This window comes from Populus alba, chromosome 19 (assembly GCF_005239225.2).
Source record: "Populus alba chromosome 19, ASM523922v2, whole genome shotgun sequence".
Lineage (NCBI taxonomy): Eukaryota > Viridiplantae > Streptophyta > Magnoliopsida > Malpighiales > Salicaceae > Populus > Populus alba.
The window spans coordinates 9,459,132-9,471,804 of NC_133302.1; the positions used below are offsets into that span (position 1 = coordinate 9,459,132).

Sequence of the window (12,673 nt, forward strand, 5' to 3'; positions counted from 1 at the left end):
TATGGACAGTGAAATGATGTGTTATGCAAGCTGAAAGTTATGATGTGCAAAATATATTTTGATTTAAAAAAAAAAATGTTACAAAGCTTAGTTAATAAATCTAGTCTGGTAGACGTATATAAAAACTGGATCTTGAATTACACAAGTTAACTTAGATTAACTCAAGAAAATTAAAAAATAAAAAGATCACATGAAAAGATTAAGAAATTTGTGTGGATTTATGATAGATGTGAAATGGTTTCTCTTCATGAACAAAGTATGTTGCCTTTTGTACAACCCTGGGATCCATCTTGAGCATAAAAATCAGATGAAAGCGCAAACATGTTTCAATGGTACTCAGAGATTTGGATTGTGTAAATGCTGACTGCCTGTCCATGCGTCTCCAGGATTCAAAGTTACTGGTTTAAGCATGGCTGATTGGCCTACACTTATAAAAGAATACATGCCATAGCTTTCATGGTTTGAACCAGGACTAAATATGTATAGTTCCTCGAACCCCTCCCTTCCTACAACAACTGAGTTTCTTCTGCCCTGTTATTGCAACAGAAGTGGAAAAGGAAAGCATTTGTGAGCGACCAGCATCTGTAAATGTGGAAACCAATACTAAAGTACAGAAATAGAATCACTGAACATGAACTTTGGGTATCAGCAATCAAGAATTTGAGCTTGAACTAGCTTGAATTATTGGAGATGAGAGTCGATAAGAAGAGTACCCTGTCAATGATTGTGAAGTCTCGCGGTGCGCTGGTGTAAATCCTGCTCATTTCCTCAGTTAAATTCTTATAATTATCATTCTCTTCACCCTCCATTTCTTCGCTCTCTAGACTATCGTTTCCTTTATCACCGTTCTTCTGGTTTCTTGCATCCCAGCCTGTAAAAAAACCATTGAGCCCCAAATTGCCCCACAGTTGGCCAGAACCAAATCCACGTTTTTGGCTGAGGTCAGGAGGAACAATGCCGAAATTTGATAAGAACACAGGCCTGCTATAGAAGTCCGATCCCTCTAATCCATATGCAAAGGCTGCTTCTGGTGTGCTTACTGTCAGATGGCTAATGATGCCACCCCTCATTTGGATCGATGAAGATTTTAAGTTTGAGACAGTTAGCTCTGAGCTTAAGGTTTCTTTACGGAGACTCAAGATGTATCTTACTTCAACCATATCTTTTGCATCAGTGCTTACCATTTCAACCTGCATTCTTCAAGTCCATATTTTAAGAATATCCTCAGAAAAAAACACAAAAAAAAAAACTTCAAGAACCAACTGGCAGAAGTTACAAGACAGGTTCAAGAGAACTTGTGGACCAATTGAGAAACCTAGTAAGTTTTTGGGACATTTCAACCTATTCTTGTTTACAGATTTTGGTGTCACTGCAATTTGATCCTTCACAAGTCACAACCAATCTTAGTTACAAGTAAGAAACTGCATACTTGATAACATATCATGGTCTAGCAAATTGTTTGCAAGGCCATTAAAGAAGGCGTTAGTTCTTTGCCATCACATAATACGACACTGCAGAATTAAAGACAGACCTGAATAGTGTCATGAGAATCTCCTCTAATATCCTTGAGAGCCCAAGTACTTGGAGACCATGAAATTTCACCATCACTGTCAAAGTTAAACGCTGGAGAAACCCCTCCTCGTATAGCAGCCCTTCCATCCTCCCCCTCCAAGACTGATGTTTGCAGCAGCTCAACTGTACCTCCATGCCACATGCGAGCCTTGTATGATGTGATTAAGCCGCTTGGTAGCATCAATGTGACGCTGCTCCCATTTTCCACCGTCATCTTGGCAACGCAGCTATCACTAAGACGTTCGAAAGTGACTCCAAGGCCACTGAATTCTTCTTCCAAGTAGTCTACATTGATTGGTTGGTATGGAATTGAAGCCACTGATGGAAGTGGGAATTCTCTCTTCTTGCTAGAGTATTGAAGAGAACAAGAGTGAAGATGAGGGTGGAAATTAAATAAATGCCTGTTGGTGAGACTTGTGCAGGGGGTAGAAGTGAAGCTCAGTGAAAAGAGAGAACTCAAAGCCATACCTGTGAAAAATATCTGGCATCATCAAGCAGAAAATGAAAAAAGCTGCTATTCTATTGCACATAATGGAGAGAAAAAGGGTTAGGCCCACTTATCAACGTATGGCTGGCTGTTGCCTGTTGGGATAATTTAGCTACAGTTTTTTGGTTGTTTCTATTGAAAACTACGTAGATATTTTGAGACTTTTTGACAGGTTCATCTTATTTTACTGCTATCTAAATGCCAAATTGTTGGTCAAGTATTCAGCCTTATCCTTTCAGATGATGGGAGGGAAATTGCTCCCTTTTCTTTTGCCTGAATTTTCATTTCCTTCTCTCTATCTTGGTCATATATTCCAAATGATGGAAACACCCTGGATGCTTATCTTGTGTAAATTGTAAAATCAAACTCATCATATTTTACCAAGCATATGTTATAAACACACATCTAAGCTGTATTTGAGGCCTTGTTTCTCTCAAGCCTCCGTAAGCTTTCGATTCAATCTTTGCAAGCACGGACTTGAGCATTCTAGTTATTTTTTGTTAGCATAAACCATACAGATCCTTCAAGAAGTGATGGGCTATAATGAAATTCATTGAACAGTATAACTGTATGATTACAATATGATTTTGGAAAGAGCTAAACCTGCGACGAAGGGAAAACTGAACAAGCTAATGGAATATTGATTTTGAATTTGATATTAAAATTTGTAATTACAAATTATCATGCTCAATCATCTGTGCCCCCTTCCATTCTTCACCAGGTTTCACAACGACAGGAACCAGCATTGCAGCAGGGCCAGTGCAGATAAAATAGTCCTTGCCATACTTCTCTGCAAACGAGCCCGGGCTGCCAATGTAGATATCTTCGAAACCAATCCGTATTACCCTAAAGAACAGCTCTTTTCCCTGAAATGAACCGCTGATGTTACTCATTGATTAAGCACACGGAGTTTAATCAAAATATTCTGTTCACAAGTATTTGGATAAGAAAAACCAAACTATCTGTTTACGTGAGTCAATGCGTATTTTAAACAAGAAAAACTTCATTCACAAATCTCCTGTCATACCACTTGTATCTGTGAAATTTTGCAAGCGAAGATGATAAAATTTCTATTTGTATTCTGATTTATAAAGCATTTAAGGAAATGGATGATTCTGAAAGTGATGAGCCATAGGTCAAGCTCAAAACTTTCCCAACGCTGAATTCATGTGCTCCATCTATATGTTAAGAGCTTGTATCTTGGGCTGGAAGTAGAAGTGACAAACGCATACCTGATCAAGCGTTTCATATTTTGTAGGTGAGGTGTTATAGAATGCTTTTAACCTCTCTTGCGGTGGAGCAGCATAAACTCTACTAAGCCTATCCTTCAAAATTATGTAGGGCTCCTCTTGCACTTTCCATGATCCTGGTTTCTCTTCGGGCTCAAAATCAAAATCAAGCAATCCCGGAGACTCCGGTTTCAATGCTTCCGATGGAGATAAAACTTCGAAAGGTGAAGATAAAGGAGGCTGTGTGCAGTAATAACATTTCCTCAGTCCTTGGATCCCTGCCTTTGCTCGCTTTTTCAATTTGAGATGACTAAGTATAGCACTAGTTAGAGTCACGTCCTTGCGACCATTATTCTTTACTATCACTGCTGATGCCATGCTCAGTGGATAAAGGGAGACTACATATGATATTTCAAGAGGTCCACTGCTGCAGCTCAATTCAACCTGCAACAAGCCAGAAAAAGAAGCATGACATTTTCATTCCTCGAGTACACATTGATCCTAGTTCTCCAAAAGAAAAGCAGACTGCTGCTTTAATTTTACAACCCCCACCCCACCTGTCCTCCCTTTCTCTTGCCACTGAACACAGGAGAAATTGACTGATAAAAGAAGTTTACTTACTGAGAAAATAAATGGATTCAGGCTCATGAGTCCAATAAAAAATCTTGTTTACTATCATACAAAACTTGAGGGGAACAAGAGGCTTAAATTGTACAGCCCCCTACGTTATCCCCAAACTAACGCCTTTTTCATCCTTGGAGTTGACCCTTTTTCCCTTTCCAAAATGAAAAATTTAAGACAAAATAATTAATAAAATTGTCTCTTCACCCTGTCCATAACTTGTTACTACAGAATCTAAAATTCAACCTCAAAAACATTAAAATTAGCTTTTCCTTAAAAAAGAACCCGATTGCTTCAGGCATGAACTGGTTTCAAGAACAAAGACAAAAAGCTGGAAAAAAGTTAAGGAACCAAGCAAATACCTGAACAGCATCAATGGAATCAGAGTCAACATCCTTTACAGTCCATTCAGAAGAAGAAATGAGTGACCCTTTGGAACCACCTTCAGAGGCATCATTGATGACCAAACCAATTCCGCCTTTAGCTATACCAGAGTCCTTTTCCTTACCAGGAAGGGTATAAAGAACCTCCTCAAAGCCATCATCCTTCCAATAAACTTTTGGCTTGTAAGAACTGACATGAGCATTAGGTATCTGGACCCTCACAGAGCTGCCATTTCTAACTTTTAGCTCAACAGTTGGAACATTGTTGGATTCCAAGAATTTGATGCCTTTTCTACCAAACTTTTCTTCAAGAACCTCTGGAGTTGAAGGGCTGGTAGTTGTTGGAGATAATGCAGTAGCTTTTATAATGCTTGGTTTTGGAAGAGAGAAGGAAAGAAGAGAAGCCATGGAGAGGGAGGAGATAGAAGCACTCTTTAAGAGCTCCCACACACCAGTAACTAGTTTGCTAAGCTCATCCTTCACGAATTATTTTTGTTTGGACCTGTATTTTGGCTTTTATACTTCCACTTTTTGCCAAACATTGTCTGTCTAGTGTACCGACTCTACACCCTTGATTTTGTGCCACTGTGAGATGTGATAATGCAGACCAACTACAAGCATAGAAATTTTTCCCTTTGAACAAGGGAGGATATATCGTAGAACCAGAGAGGTAATAGCCACCTCTTGCAGCTCTCTGCACCCTGGTGAGTTTCAAATTCTTGCTCCAATGCTTCTAGGCAAACAGAAAGGGGGACAAAAAACACCTAGTCCTGACCCCTACAGTAACTTTCACTCATGGGCACTTCACTTTTTTCTTTTTTTTTTGTGAAACACTTTTTATAATAATAATAATTGTTTTTATTTACATAATTCACCGTTTATGTCTACATAAAATAAAATAAATTCGATCATAGTAATGGTTACTTCAAGTCATGAAAGAAAAACACATGGCACCCATACATCCCAAAGTCAGCAACAGATGAGCACGCGAGGATTTACTCAAGTTTTCCCCAGACAGAAAAATGCCTTTAACATGGAAACACGAAGAACATACCCAATCCATTACCTTGTGCTATACTATCATTTATATTTATTAGTAGACAGCTCAGAATCAGAATCGGAACACTAAAGAAACCAAATTCATTCACTGCAGATGAGGAGGAAAACAAACACCTCTTCAGTAAAAACTACAGAGAACAACTTCAAGATCATCATCGAAACCAACCATCACATCAGCTAGATTTGAAGTTGCATATACATCTCTTTGGCTCTAACAAAATTGTTTTTAGAATAAAATTTTGGCATTCGAAAGAAAAGAAAGGATGCCAAAGCAAGTTCAAGATCCTGCATAAAGATACAATCAAGACAAAAGGGAAATAGCCATGTGCAAAACTAATCTTCATCCATCCCTCCAGGCGCTGCATCTCTCCTTGGACCTCCAGCTGGTTTTGCCATTATAATCTGCATGGCAGAGAGGGCAAAATAAAACAAAGTAAGCTAAAGTCATAATTCAAATTCATGTCAATTCCACTATTATTTCATACAGGAATAATCGACCAAAATTCTAAGCTGAAAATAGACTTGAGTAAAAATTTATTCAGTCAAGAATATGTTTATATTTTATTTTTATAAATTTTACCCTGAAAAGATTACATTACAAAACCTAAACTGAGAGCAAGCAAGGTTGCTCAGGAAACTTCAAATCACAAGAAAATGAGATGGATCAGCATAAATTAAAATACCTGGTCCACTCGCAATACAGTACAGGCAGCATCTGCTGCATATTTGAGAGCGAAAAACCTGTACAAAAAGGGGGGAAACAAGAAGAAAGGTTGAGCTTGTATTTTATATAGATAAACAAAAGTTTTAGCTTGATAAATGATTGCTCCTCATCTATAGTAGTTAAAAATCAATTACTAGAATCCATGATATCTGATCTGATTCTGAAAATATAAGTTTTCGTTGAGTACCTATAGGATTGTCTGAAAGGAAAGAAGCCCTAATATTGACAATGGGTTACAAATAAAAACTAGCAACCAATATCCTGTGGAAGAATAAGAACATTCTATCCTTATTTTTTTTCCTGATAAAAGACTGCTATTCAGCTTATGAATGAATCATGCAAAATATTTTGGTTTCAAAGATCCAAATCCAATGCATGGCTTCTCAATTCATCCTACAATCCATGGTTATCTTCTAGCTACACAACTAAGCCTTTCAAAACATAGCATAACAGGACATGGAAGAAAATAATGACTCACAATCACAGTGGACTAAAGTGCAATGTTTTATACATGAATACACAAAAATAAACATACTGCAGAAGTCATAGAAAAAGAAAAGGACAACTTAACCAAGGAAAAAGTTCTGTCAAGCCCTAAAATGCAACAAGTGTAAAAAAACAGCTTGGCATGCAAACATTTCACAGAGAAGTGTGAATGCTACTAGATAAAGACAGAAACATACTTTGTAACGTAGAGGTCCCAGATTTTCAGGGTTGATACATCCTTACAAACACCTTCCTCTAAGTCAATGCCCACTTTGATATTTCCGGAAGCATGATCAGCATAGAGGGAGGATATGATCTCCATTGCATTGAGACCAGCATTCTCAGCCAATGTTTTAGGTATCATCTCAAAACTTTCAGCAAACTTTGCAATAGCATATTGATCCAATCTGCAAGATAAACAAAAAAAGCATATCAACAGATCATTCATGTAATGTCATTGTCTTTACACCTTGAAAACGTGTTGGGTTAAACAACAATCACATTATTAAGAATTACAAACACAAAGAACTAATACGAAAGGACAAGAATAGAAAGAAAGCACTTACCCTGTTTCTTTAAATGAGAATTCCTTGAGTCTTTTGGCTAACTCAATTTCAGTAGCTGCCCCTCCAGGTACTATTCGACTGTCCCTACACATTGCCTGGAACAAAATGTACAAGTTTAGAATTCACTTCCTGCAACCAAACTCTCCACTGGAATGTTTAGCAACAATAACCTTGTAAGTATTGACTCCATCATCAACAGCTCTTTCAAGGTCATCTAGTATACTATCTGTACTTCCTCGTAACACCACAGTGCATACAGAGTTTCCACCTTCTTCATTTCTCACAACAGTGACCTGTTTCATATAATTCATACAGAGCACAATCATATCATTTCAAGAGCCAAAAGGAAAAGATGCAAGACAAAAGAAAGAGAAAAATCTACAGCCAAAATGATAGAATTAAGGTGATTATAAACATACTCTAGTTCCACCAATTTCCTCAACAGAAATCGAATCTACATATCCCAAGTCATCTAGGCTAGGTGGACTAAGCTTCAACTGTAGCAACAACACAAAAGAACATCAGAATTCAACCAAAAGAACTTTTAAAAACAGCACGGACAAATATTTCTAACAATAAAAAAAAAGTACTAATAGAAGAGAACGCACAATAGCAACAGCACCAGTGGTGCGGCAAAATCTTCTCAGTTCAAACTTTGAGCTGATCTTCAGAACCATGAGTCTACAAAAGTTATAGGTGTAATGAAAAAGCCACTTAAGCAACCCATTAACAGTGTTACAAGCAAATGAAATGCAGCATAATATGACCTCAATTTGGCAAAAATACTATCCCACAACCCCTATAAATGGATATATTCAGAGGAAGTAAAAAAAAAAACCACAAGGAAAAAAGCTTATGTACTTGTAACGTTCACAGAAATGTAATGCCATTTCTCCAACAGCTGCTCCGCTAACAATTACTTTGGCACCAGAATTTGCCACTGCTTTAATGAGCTCCTCAACCTTGGCTTCTTCAGTTTTTGCATAATTTTCTAGCTGTGGGGTTAAAAGTAGGTAGTTGTTAAAATATCCAGTTGACCACTATCTTCATTAACTTTTTTAGTGCTGAATATAAAGCTTCATGAATATTAAGCAGATATATTCCACAACATTGCAAAGAACATATAGAGAACAACAATAAATGTAATTGCTTCCATACCTGCTCAGCAGAGTGAATTAGGACAGTTCCCTTGGTTTCAGTTGCCGAGGTATCAACACCACCAACAAAAACAGCAACCTATGAATGCACAAGAAAAAAATAATTTATTTGAAATTGTTAAATCACATGATAAAGAAGCCCATTTAAACAAATAATAATAAAAGAAAACATTAACGAATTCAGAGCAGCTTCAGATTAAATGCTATAAACCAGAAAAATAAATAACAGATGTCTGCTCACCTTTGCCTTCTCCACTCTCTTTAGGGTTCCCACAGTATCACCTTTCAAAACCATTCCGCGGACTGTTGAAGAATTGTTCAAACCTCCTCCCACAAGCTTTGCAACCCGCACATTATCCACATTGAAGTTTGCTGGGTTCTTGGGACACACTTGAATGCATGCCTACAATGCAAGAAAATAAGAGCACAAACAAAAAATATTCATATCAAAACAGCTAATAGAACAACTGACTAATAATTAAAAGAGAAAAAATACACTTACTTCAGAAATGAGATTACATAGAACGTCTTCTTGTCCGAATTGCTTGCTAGCAACAGCAGCCTTCATACGAAAAATAACTTGCTCCTTATTCCTCACGTCCATGTTTTCAGAACCTGGCTCCACCAGTTCGCCTAAGATTTCAATTGCCTAAGAGTGCATTTGCAAACAGGGAAAAAAATTCATATCAAGTGAGGAAGGTACATGCAAGGTCTCCTTGACACAACAAAACAAGCCATTTAAGCATATTCATCACAGAGCAAACATACCTTGTCAATTGATTTATTGTAACCACTGATGATCTCACTAGGGTGAAGGCCCATCCTAATAAGCTCATCCGCGTTTTGAAGTATCTCTCCAGCAAAAGAGATGGTCAGGTTAGCTCCATCCCCAATTTCCTCTTGTTGGGCCTTGCCAGCTAAGACCAAAATTTTGGCAGCTGGATGCTGAACCTCAAGCTCATTAACAATAGTGGCAGCATCATTGGTGACAAAGAGTTTGTCCAAATGGTTAATAACCATCTTATTCATACCTAATCACACCAACAAAAAACATTAACTTCAGAATAATTAATCCATGAAGGGACGAATCGAAAAGAAAAGAAAAAAACCTAGATGTGAGTAAAGCCATTTGGTTTCCAATTTGGCCATTGAATCCCTAATCTATAGACCTAAATCCCAAATCTATCCAGCCCTCAATTCAAATTCCAAGTGTCAAAATGTATTAGTAGTGCACATTTGTTGCTTACTCTAACTCACAGATTTTCCATTCTCTTTCAAAACAAATAACACCAAAAAGTATCAGAAACCCTAAATCAATAGAAACCCAGAAAAAAAAGATGGGATTTCTTTTATTAAAAAAAAGAAGTTACTTTGTGGATCGAGAAAAGGAAGTACCATTAGGGCCGAGAGAAGTGCGAGTGATGGTAGACAGCTGTTTACAAGCATCAATGTTTTTGAGAACAGCTTCATCGAGACCTGATAAATGCTTGTGTCCTTCCTTTAACATTGATTGTATTCCGTATGGTTGCATTGAGAACCCCATTGTTCTTTCTCTCTTCTTTTACTTTCTTTCAAACAGAAAATAACTCAAAACCCTAACCCTAGAAAGAAAAGGAGAGAAACCTGAGATGAGATCAGTGTGAGTGTGACCGACTGTGTTCTGTTGTGTGTGCAAGAAGATGGAGGGTGTGAAGAGTGCAAGAATGACCTAGAATTCTTAATTTAAAAAGATTCTTTGAGGTCTTATGCCGTCGTTAGAGTTTTTGTAGATAGACGACTTGTCGTTCATCGGATGAAGAACGGAGAGCGATACGTCCTTCGTCCTTCTTGCGTAAAAAGAAAAATATTATTTATTTTTATAGTCAAATAATTGTTAGATCCACAGAAAAGATATTGGTGAATGAATTATGATCAACTCCAGATTTTTTTTTAAATAGATTTATTTTATTTTTTTTATAAAAAATCTTTATATTAATTTAATTAGGTCAGTAGGATTTAAATATATCACTAAAAACACGATAAAATTAACTCAGTTGTTTTTTTTTGTCAACTTAAAAAGTGATATAAATCAAGTTCTAGATAATAGGATTTTCTAGTTCAACTTAGTAGGATTTAACAATTATGCTATTAAGTTAATTTTTATTTTCAAAAAAAAAAATAAAACTTCTTATAATCTTATCAAAATACATATTTTATTAAATTAATAAGATAATTTAAAAAAAATCTTTTTTATGAGAAGATCCTCCGCACTGATAAGTTACACTATATGTATTTTAAGTGTAGAATTCAAAAAAAAAAAAAATTATTGTGAATCGTTTAAAATAACTGTATATTTATTTTTTGGTAGACATAGGCTAAGTGCATGTTTAAGCATGAAATGAATGTTATGTTTTAAAGTGTTTTTTATTTAAAAATAATATTTTTTAAAATTTATTTTTGACATAAATATATTAAAATAATTAAAAAGATTACTAAAAAATTAATTTTTAGTAAAATAAAATTTAAATTTTAGACAAATAATATTTTGATCGCAATATCAAACACTCTCTAAATACATTATCAATAGATTTGTTAGTATATTTTTTCAAAAAATCCACATCCATATATATGAACTCTATCTTAAAACATTTAATTTGATAAAAATACCTTTAAATTTTACTAATCATCACATGTATTTAAAGTATTTTATTAGTAATTAATAAACATATTGTATTACTTTAAAAAATTCTAGATGCTAAAATTAAAAATAACTTTCTCCAAAATAAGGTTTTTTTTTATATATAAAAATGAAAATAATACCAATACTAATATATAAATTCAAACATATCTTTCATTATAGGAAAGAGAATAATATATGAATATAATTCTCATAAAATAGGTTCATCATGTTTTTCTAATATATGATATATCACGTAAAACTATAAATAATATAAGTAAACTTCTCAAAACACCCCGAACATATCACCGGATTTATTTTTTTAACTATCCAAACTCTAAAAATGCTTAAAAATGAGTCCAACAAAAACAAATAGTTAAAAGTTAAAAGATACTAAAATTACATTTAATTGTATTATGCTATTAATTAACAAAATCTTTAATTATTTTCTCATGTTATCTTTGAGTTGTTTTTATATTCATTACTGATATTAAAAGAATATTTTTCTAAATAAAATAATTCATAAAATTTCTATTCTTAACTATAATTTTTAGTTTTTATTCATCCTACACAAAATTAAAACTCAAAGATAATAAAATAAAATCAACATTCAGGAAATTATTAAATAATACCGCAGTTATTTTTTATATGAAACTCTTGGATATTGACTTACACTATCTTTGACTTTTTATATAAAATCATTTATATATATTTTTTAACAAACTTTAGCTATTATAGGAATATTAGAGACAAAAAAAAAAAAAACAGCATAAAATTTTATTCCAACCTTTTTTCTCATATATATTAAAAACAAACTTTTAAGATAAAAAGATTTATTAAAACTTTAATACTAATATAATCTTGTTAAGTCTAATAACAGTTATGTTTAAAATATTTTTATTTGAAAATACATCAAAATAATATATATATTTTTTATTTTTTAAGAATTATTATTGATATCAGCATATCAAAACAATTTGAAAATATAAGAAAAAAAATAATTTTAAGCAATTTTTTTTTTTTTAAAGATATGATTTCAACCATATTTCCAAACATTATCTTATTTCAAAATTGTCAAGATTCAAAATTACAATAGGTATTGATGTTTGGACCAAGTCCATATTGTCAATGACTTGGTCCATGATGGTTAAACCACCCATGATCATTTTAGAAATTATCACTAGAGAAGGGATGTTTGCTACTGATTAGTACTTAAAAGTGTATTTTTATCAAGGTCTTACATCATCATTTTGCACTTGAAGTATCAATAACTCCTTAACTTAAGCATGATTTATAATAACATATCTATTAATATAAGATACCTTTAATTTAAAGTAAATGTTCATCTTAAATGCAGGCCTATTACATAAATGAAAGGATTGATTGATGATTTTAAGTACTGAAATTGAAATGACAAAGAGAAGGCCAAACTTAAAAAAGAGATGTTGGTACAGTCCAAACTGGAACACTGTTTGGTAATTGAGTTATATCTGGAGCTGTAGATCTTGGATTTAGGTCTGCTTTATATAGATGGAAAGGTAAGACATAGGCCTACAACTCTCATATGGAGTTCAAGATTAAAAAGACCGTTTTTAAGTCCAAATTATAGCAATAATGGAGAAGTCTGAATCTGTCATGCAACCCAAACATTGTTCAGTGTTCAGCCCATATCTCAAGTTCTAGAAGTTCAAATGACCTCAATTTTTTTTCCTAGAAAGATAAGACAATTTCTT

General features: G+C 34.3%; 3 protein-coding genes across 3 annotated transcripts; all 3 read right to left on the reverse strand.

The window, feature by feature from the left end:
• Positions 1 to 186: 186 nt before the first annotated feature.
• Positions 187 to 2,104, reverse strand: LOC118056735 (protein NDH-DEPENDENT CYCLIC ELECTRON FLOW 5). The gene is made up of 3 exons (XM_035069057.2): positions 1,532 to 2,104; positions 714 to 1,190; positions 187 to 531 (listed from the first exon to the last, which is right to left on the reverse strand). The coding sequence occupies exons 1-3, from the start codon at positions 2,036 to 2,038 to the stop codon at positions 337 to 339; spliced, it is 1,179 nt and encodes a 392-aa protein (XP_034924948.1). The 5' UTR covers positions 2,039 to 2,104; the 3' UTR covers positions 187 to 336.
• A 477-nt stretch (positions 2,105 to 2,581) lies between these two features.
• On the reverse strand, positions 2,582 to 4,828 carry LOC118056736 (photosynthetic NDH subunit of subcomplex B 2, chloroplastic). Its single transcript, XM_035069058.2, has 3 exons — positions 4,272 to 4,828; positions 3,292 to 3,732; positions 2,582 to 2,925 (listed from the first exon to the last, which is right to left on the reverse strand). Exons 1-3 carry the CDS (start codon positions 4,698 to 4,700, stop codon positions 2,731 to 2,733), a joined length of 1,065 nt encoding a protein of 354 aa, XP_034924949.1. The 5' UTR covers positions 4,701 to 4,828; the 3' UTR covers positions 2,582 to 2,730.
• Positions 4,829 to 5,411: 583 nt separating this feature from the next.
• Positions 5,412 to 9,999, reverse strand: LOC118056734 (T-complex protein 1 subunit theta). The gene is made up of 13 exons (XM_035069055.2): positions 9,680 to 9,999; positions 9,053 to 9,315; positions 8,787 to 8,933; positions 8,526 to 8,687; positions 8,286 to 8,363; positions 7,989 to 8,122; positions 7,736 to 7,808; positions 7,547 to 7,624; positions 7,298 to 7,420; positions 7,128 to 7,222; positions 6,759 to 6,968; positions 6,035 to 6,092; positions 5,412 to 5,753 (listed from the first exon to the last, which is right to left on the reverse strand). The coding sequence occupies exons 1-13, from the start codon at positions 9,825 to 9,827 to the stop codon at positions 5,685 to 5,687; spliced, it is 1,638 nt and encodes a 545-aa protein (XP_034924946.1). The 5' UTR covers positions 9,828 to 9,999; the 3' UTR covers positions 5,412 to 5,684.
• Positions 10,000 to 12,673: the final 2,674 nt, after the last annotated feature.

What these genes read in the sequence shown, in the direction of transcription:
- LOC118056735 (XM_035069057.2), bottom strand. Translation starts at nt 2,038, where the DNA reads ATGGCTTTGAGTTCTCTCTTTTCACTGAGCTTCACTTCTACCCCCTGC. An exon ending in ATTCTCATGACACTATTCAG is followed by an intron (nt 1,191 to 1,531) that starts GTCTGTCTTTAA and finishes TGAAGAATGCAG; the next exon opens with GTTGAAATGGTAAGCACTGA. An exon ending in ACTTCACAATCATTGACAGG is followed by an intron (nt 532 to 713) that starts GTACTCTTCTTA and finishes TTGCAATAACAG; the next exon opens with GGCAGAAGAAACTCAGTTGT.
- LOC118056736 (XM_035069058.2), bottom strand. Translation starts at nt 4,700, where the DNA reads ATGGCTTCTCTTCTTTCCTTCTCTCTTCCAAAACCAAGCATTATAAAA. An exon ending in ATTCCATTGATGCTGTTCAG is followed by an intron (nt 3,733 to 4,271) that starts GTATTTGCTTGG and finishes GGCTTGTTGCAG; the next exon opens with GTTGAATTGAGCTGCAGCAG. An exon ending in AATATGAAACGCTTGATCAG is followed by an intron (nt 2,926 to 3,291) that starts GTATGCGTTTGT and finishes GGTTCATTTCAG; the next exon opens with GGAAAAGAGCTGTTCTTTAG.
- LOC118056734 (XM_035069055.2), bottom strand. Translation starts at nt 9,827, where the DNA reads ATGGGGTTCTCAATGCAACCATACGGAATACAATCAATGTTAAAGGAA. An exon ending in CATTTCTGTGAACGTTACAA is followed by an intron (nt 7,809 to 7,988) that starts GTACATAAGCTT and finishes TAACTTTTGTAG; the next exon opens with ACTCATGGTTCTGAAGATCA. An exon ending in TGGGACCTCTACGTTACAAA is followed by an intron (nt 6,093 to 6,758) that starts GTATGTTTCTGT and finishes CTTTTTGTACAG; the next exon opens with GTTTTTCGCTCTCAAATATG.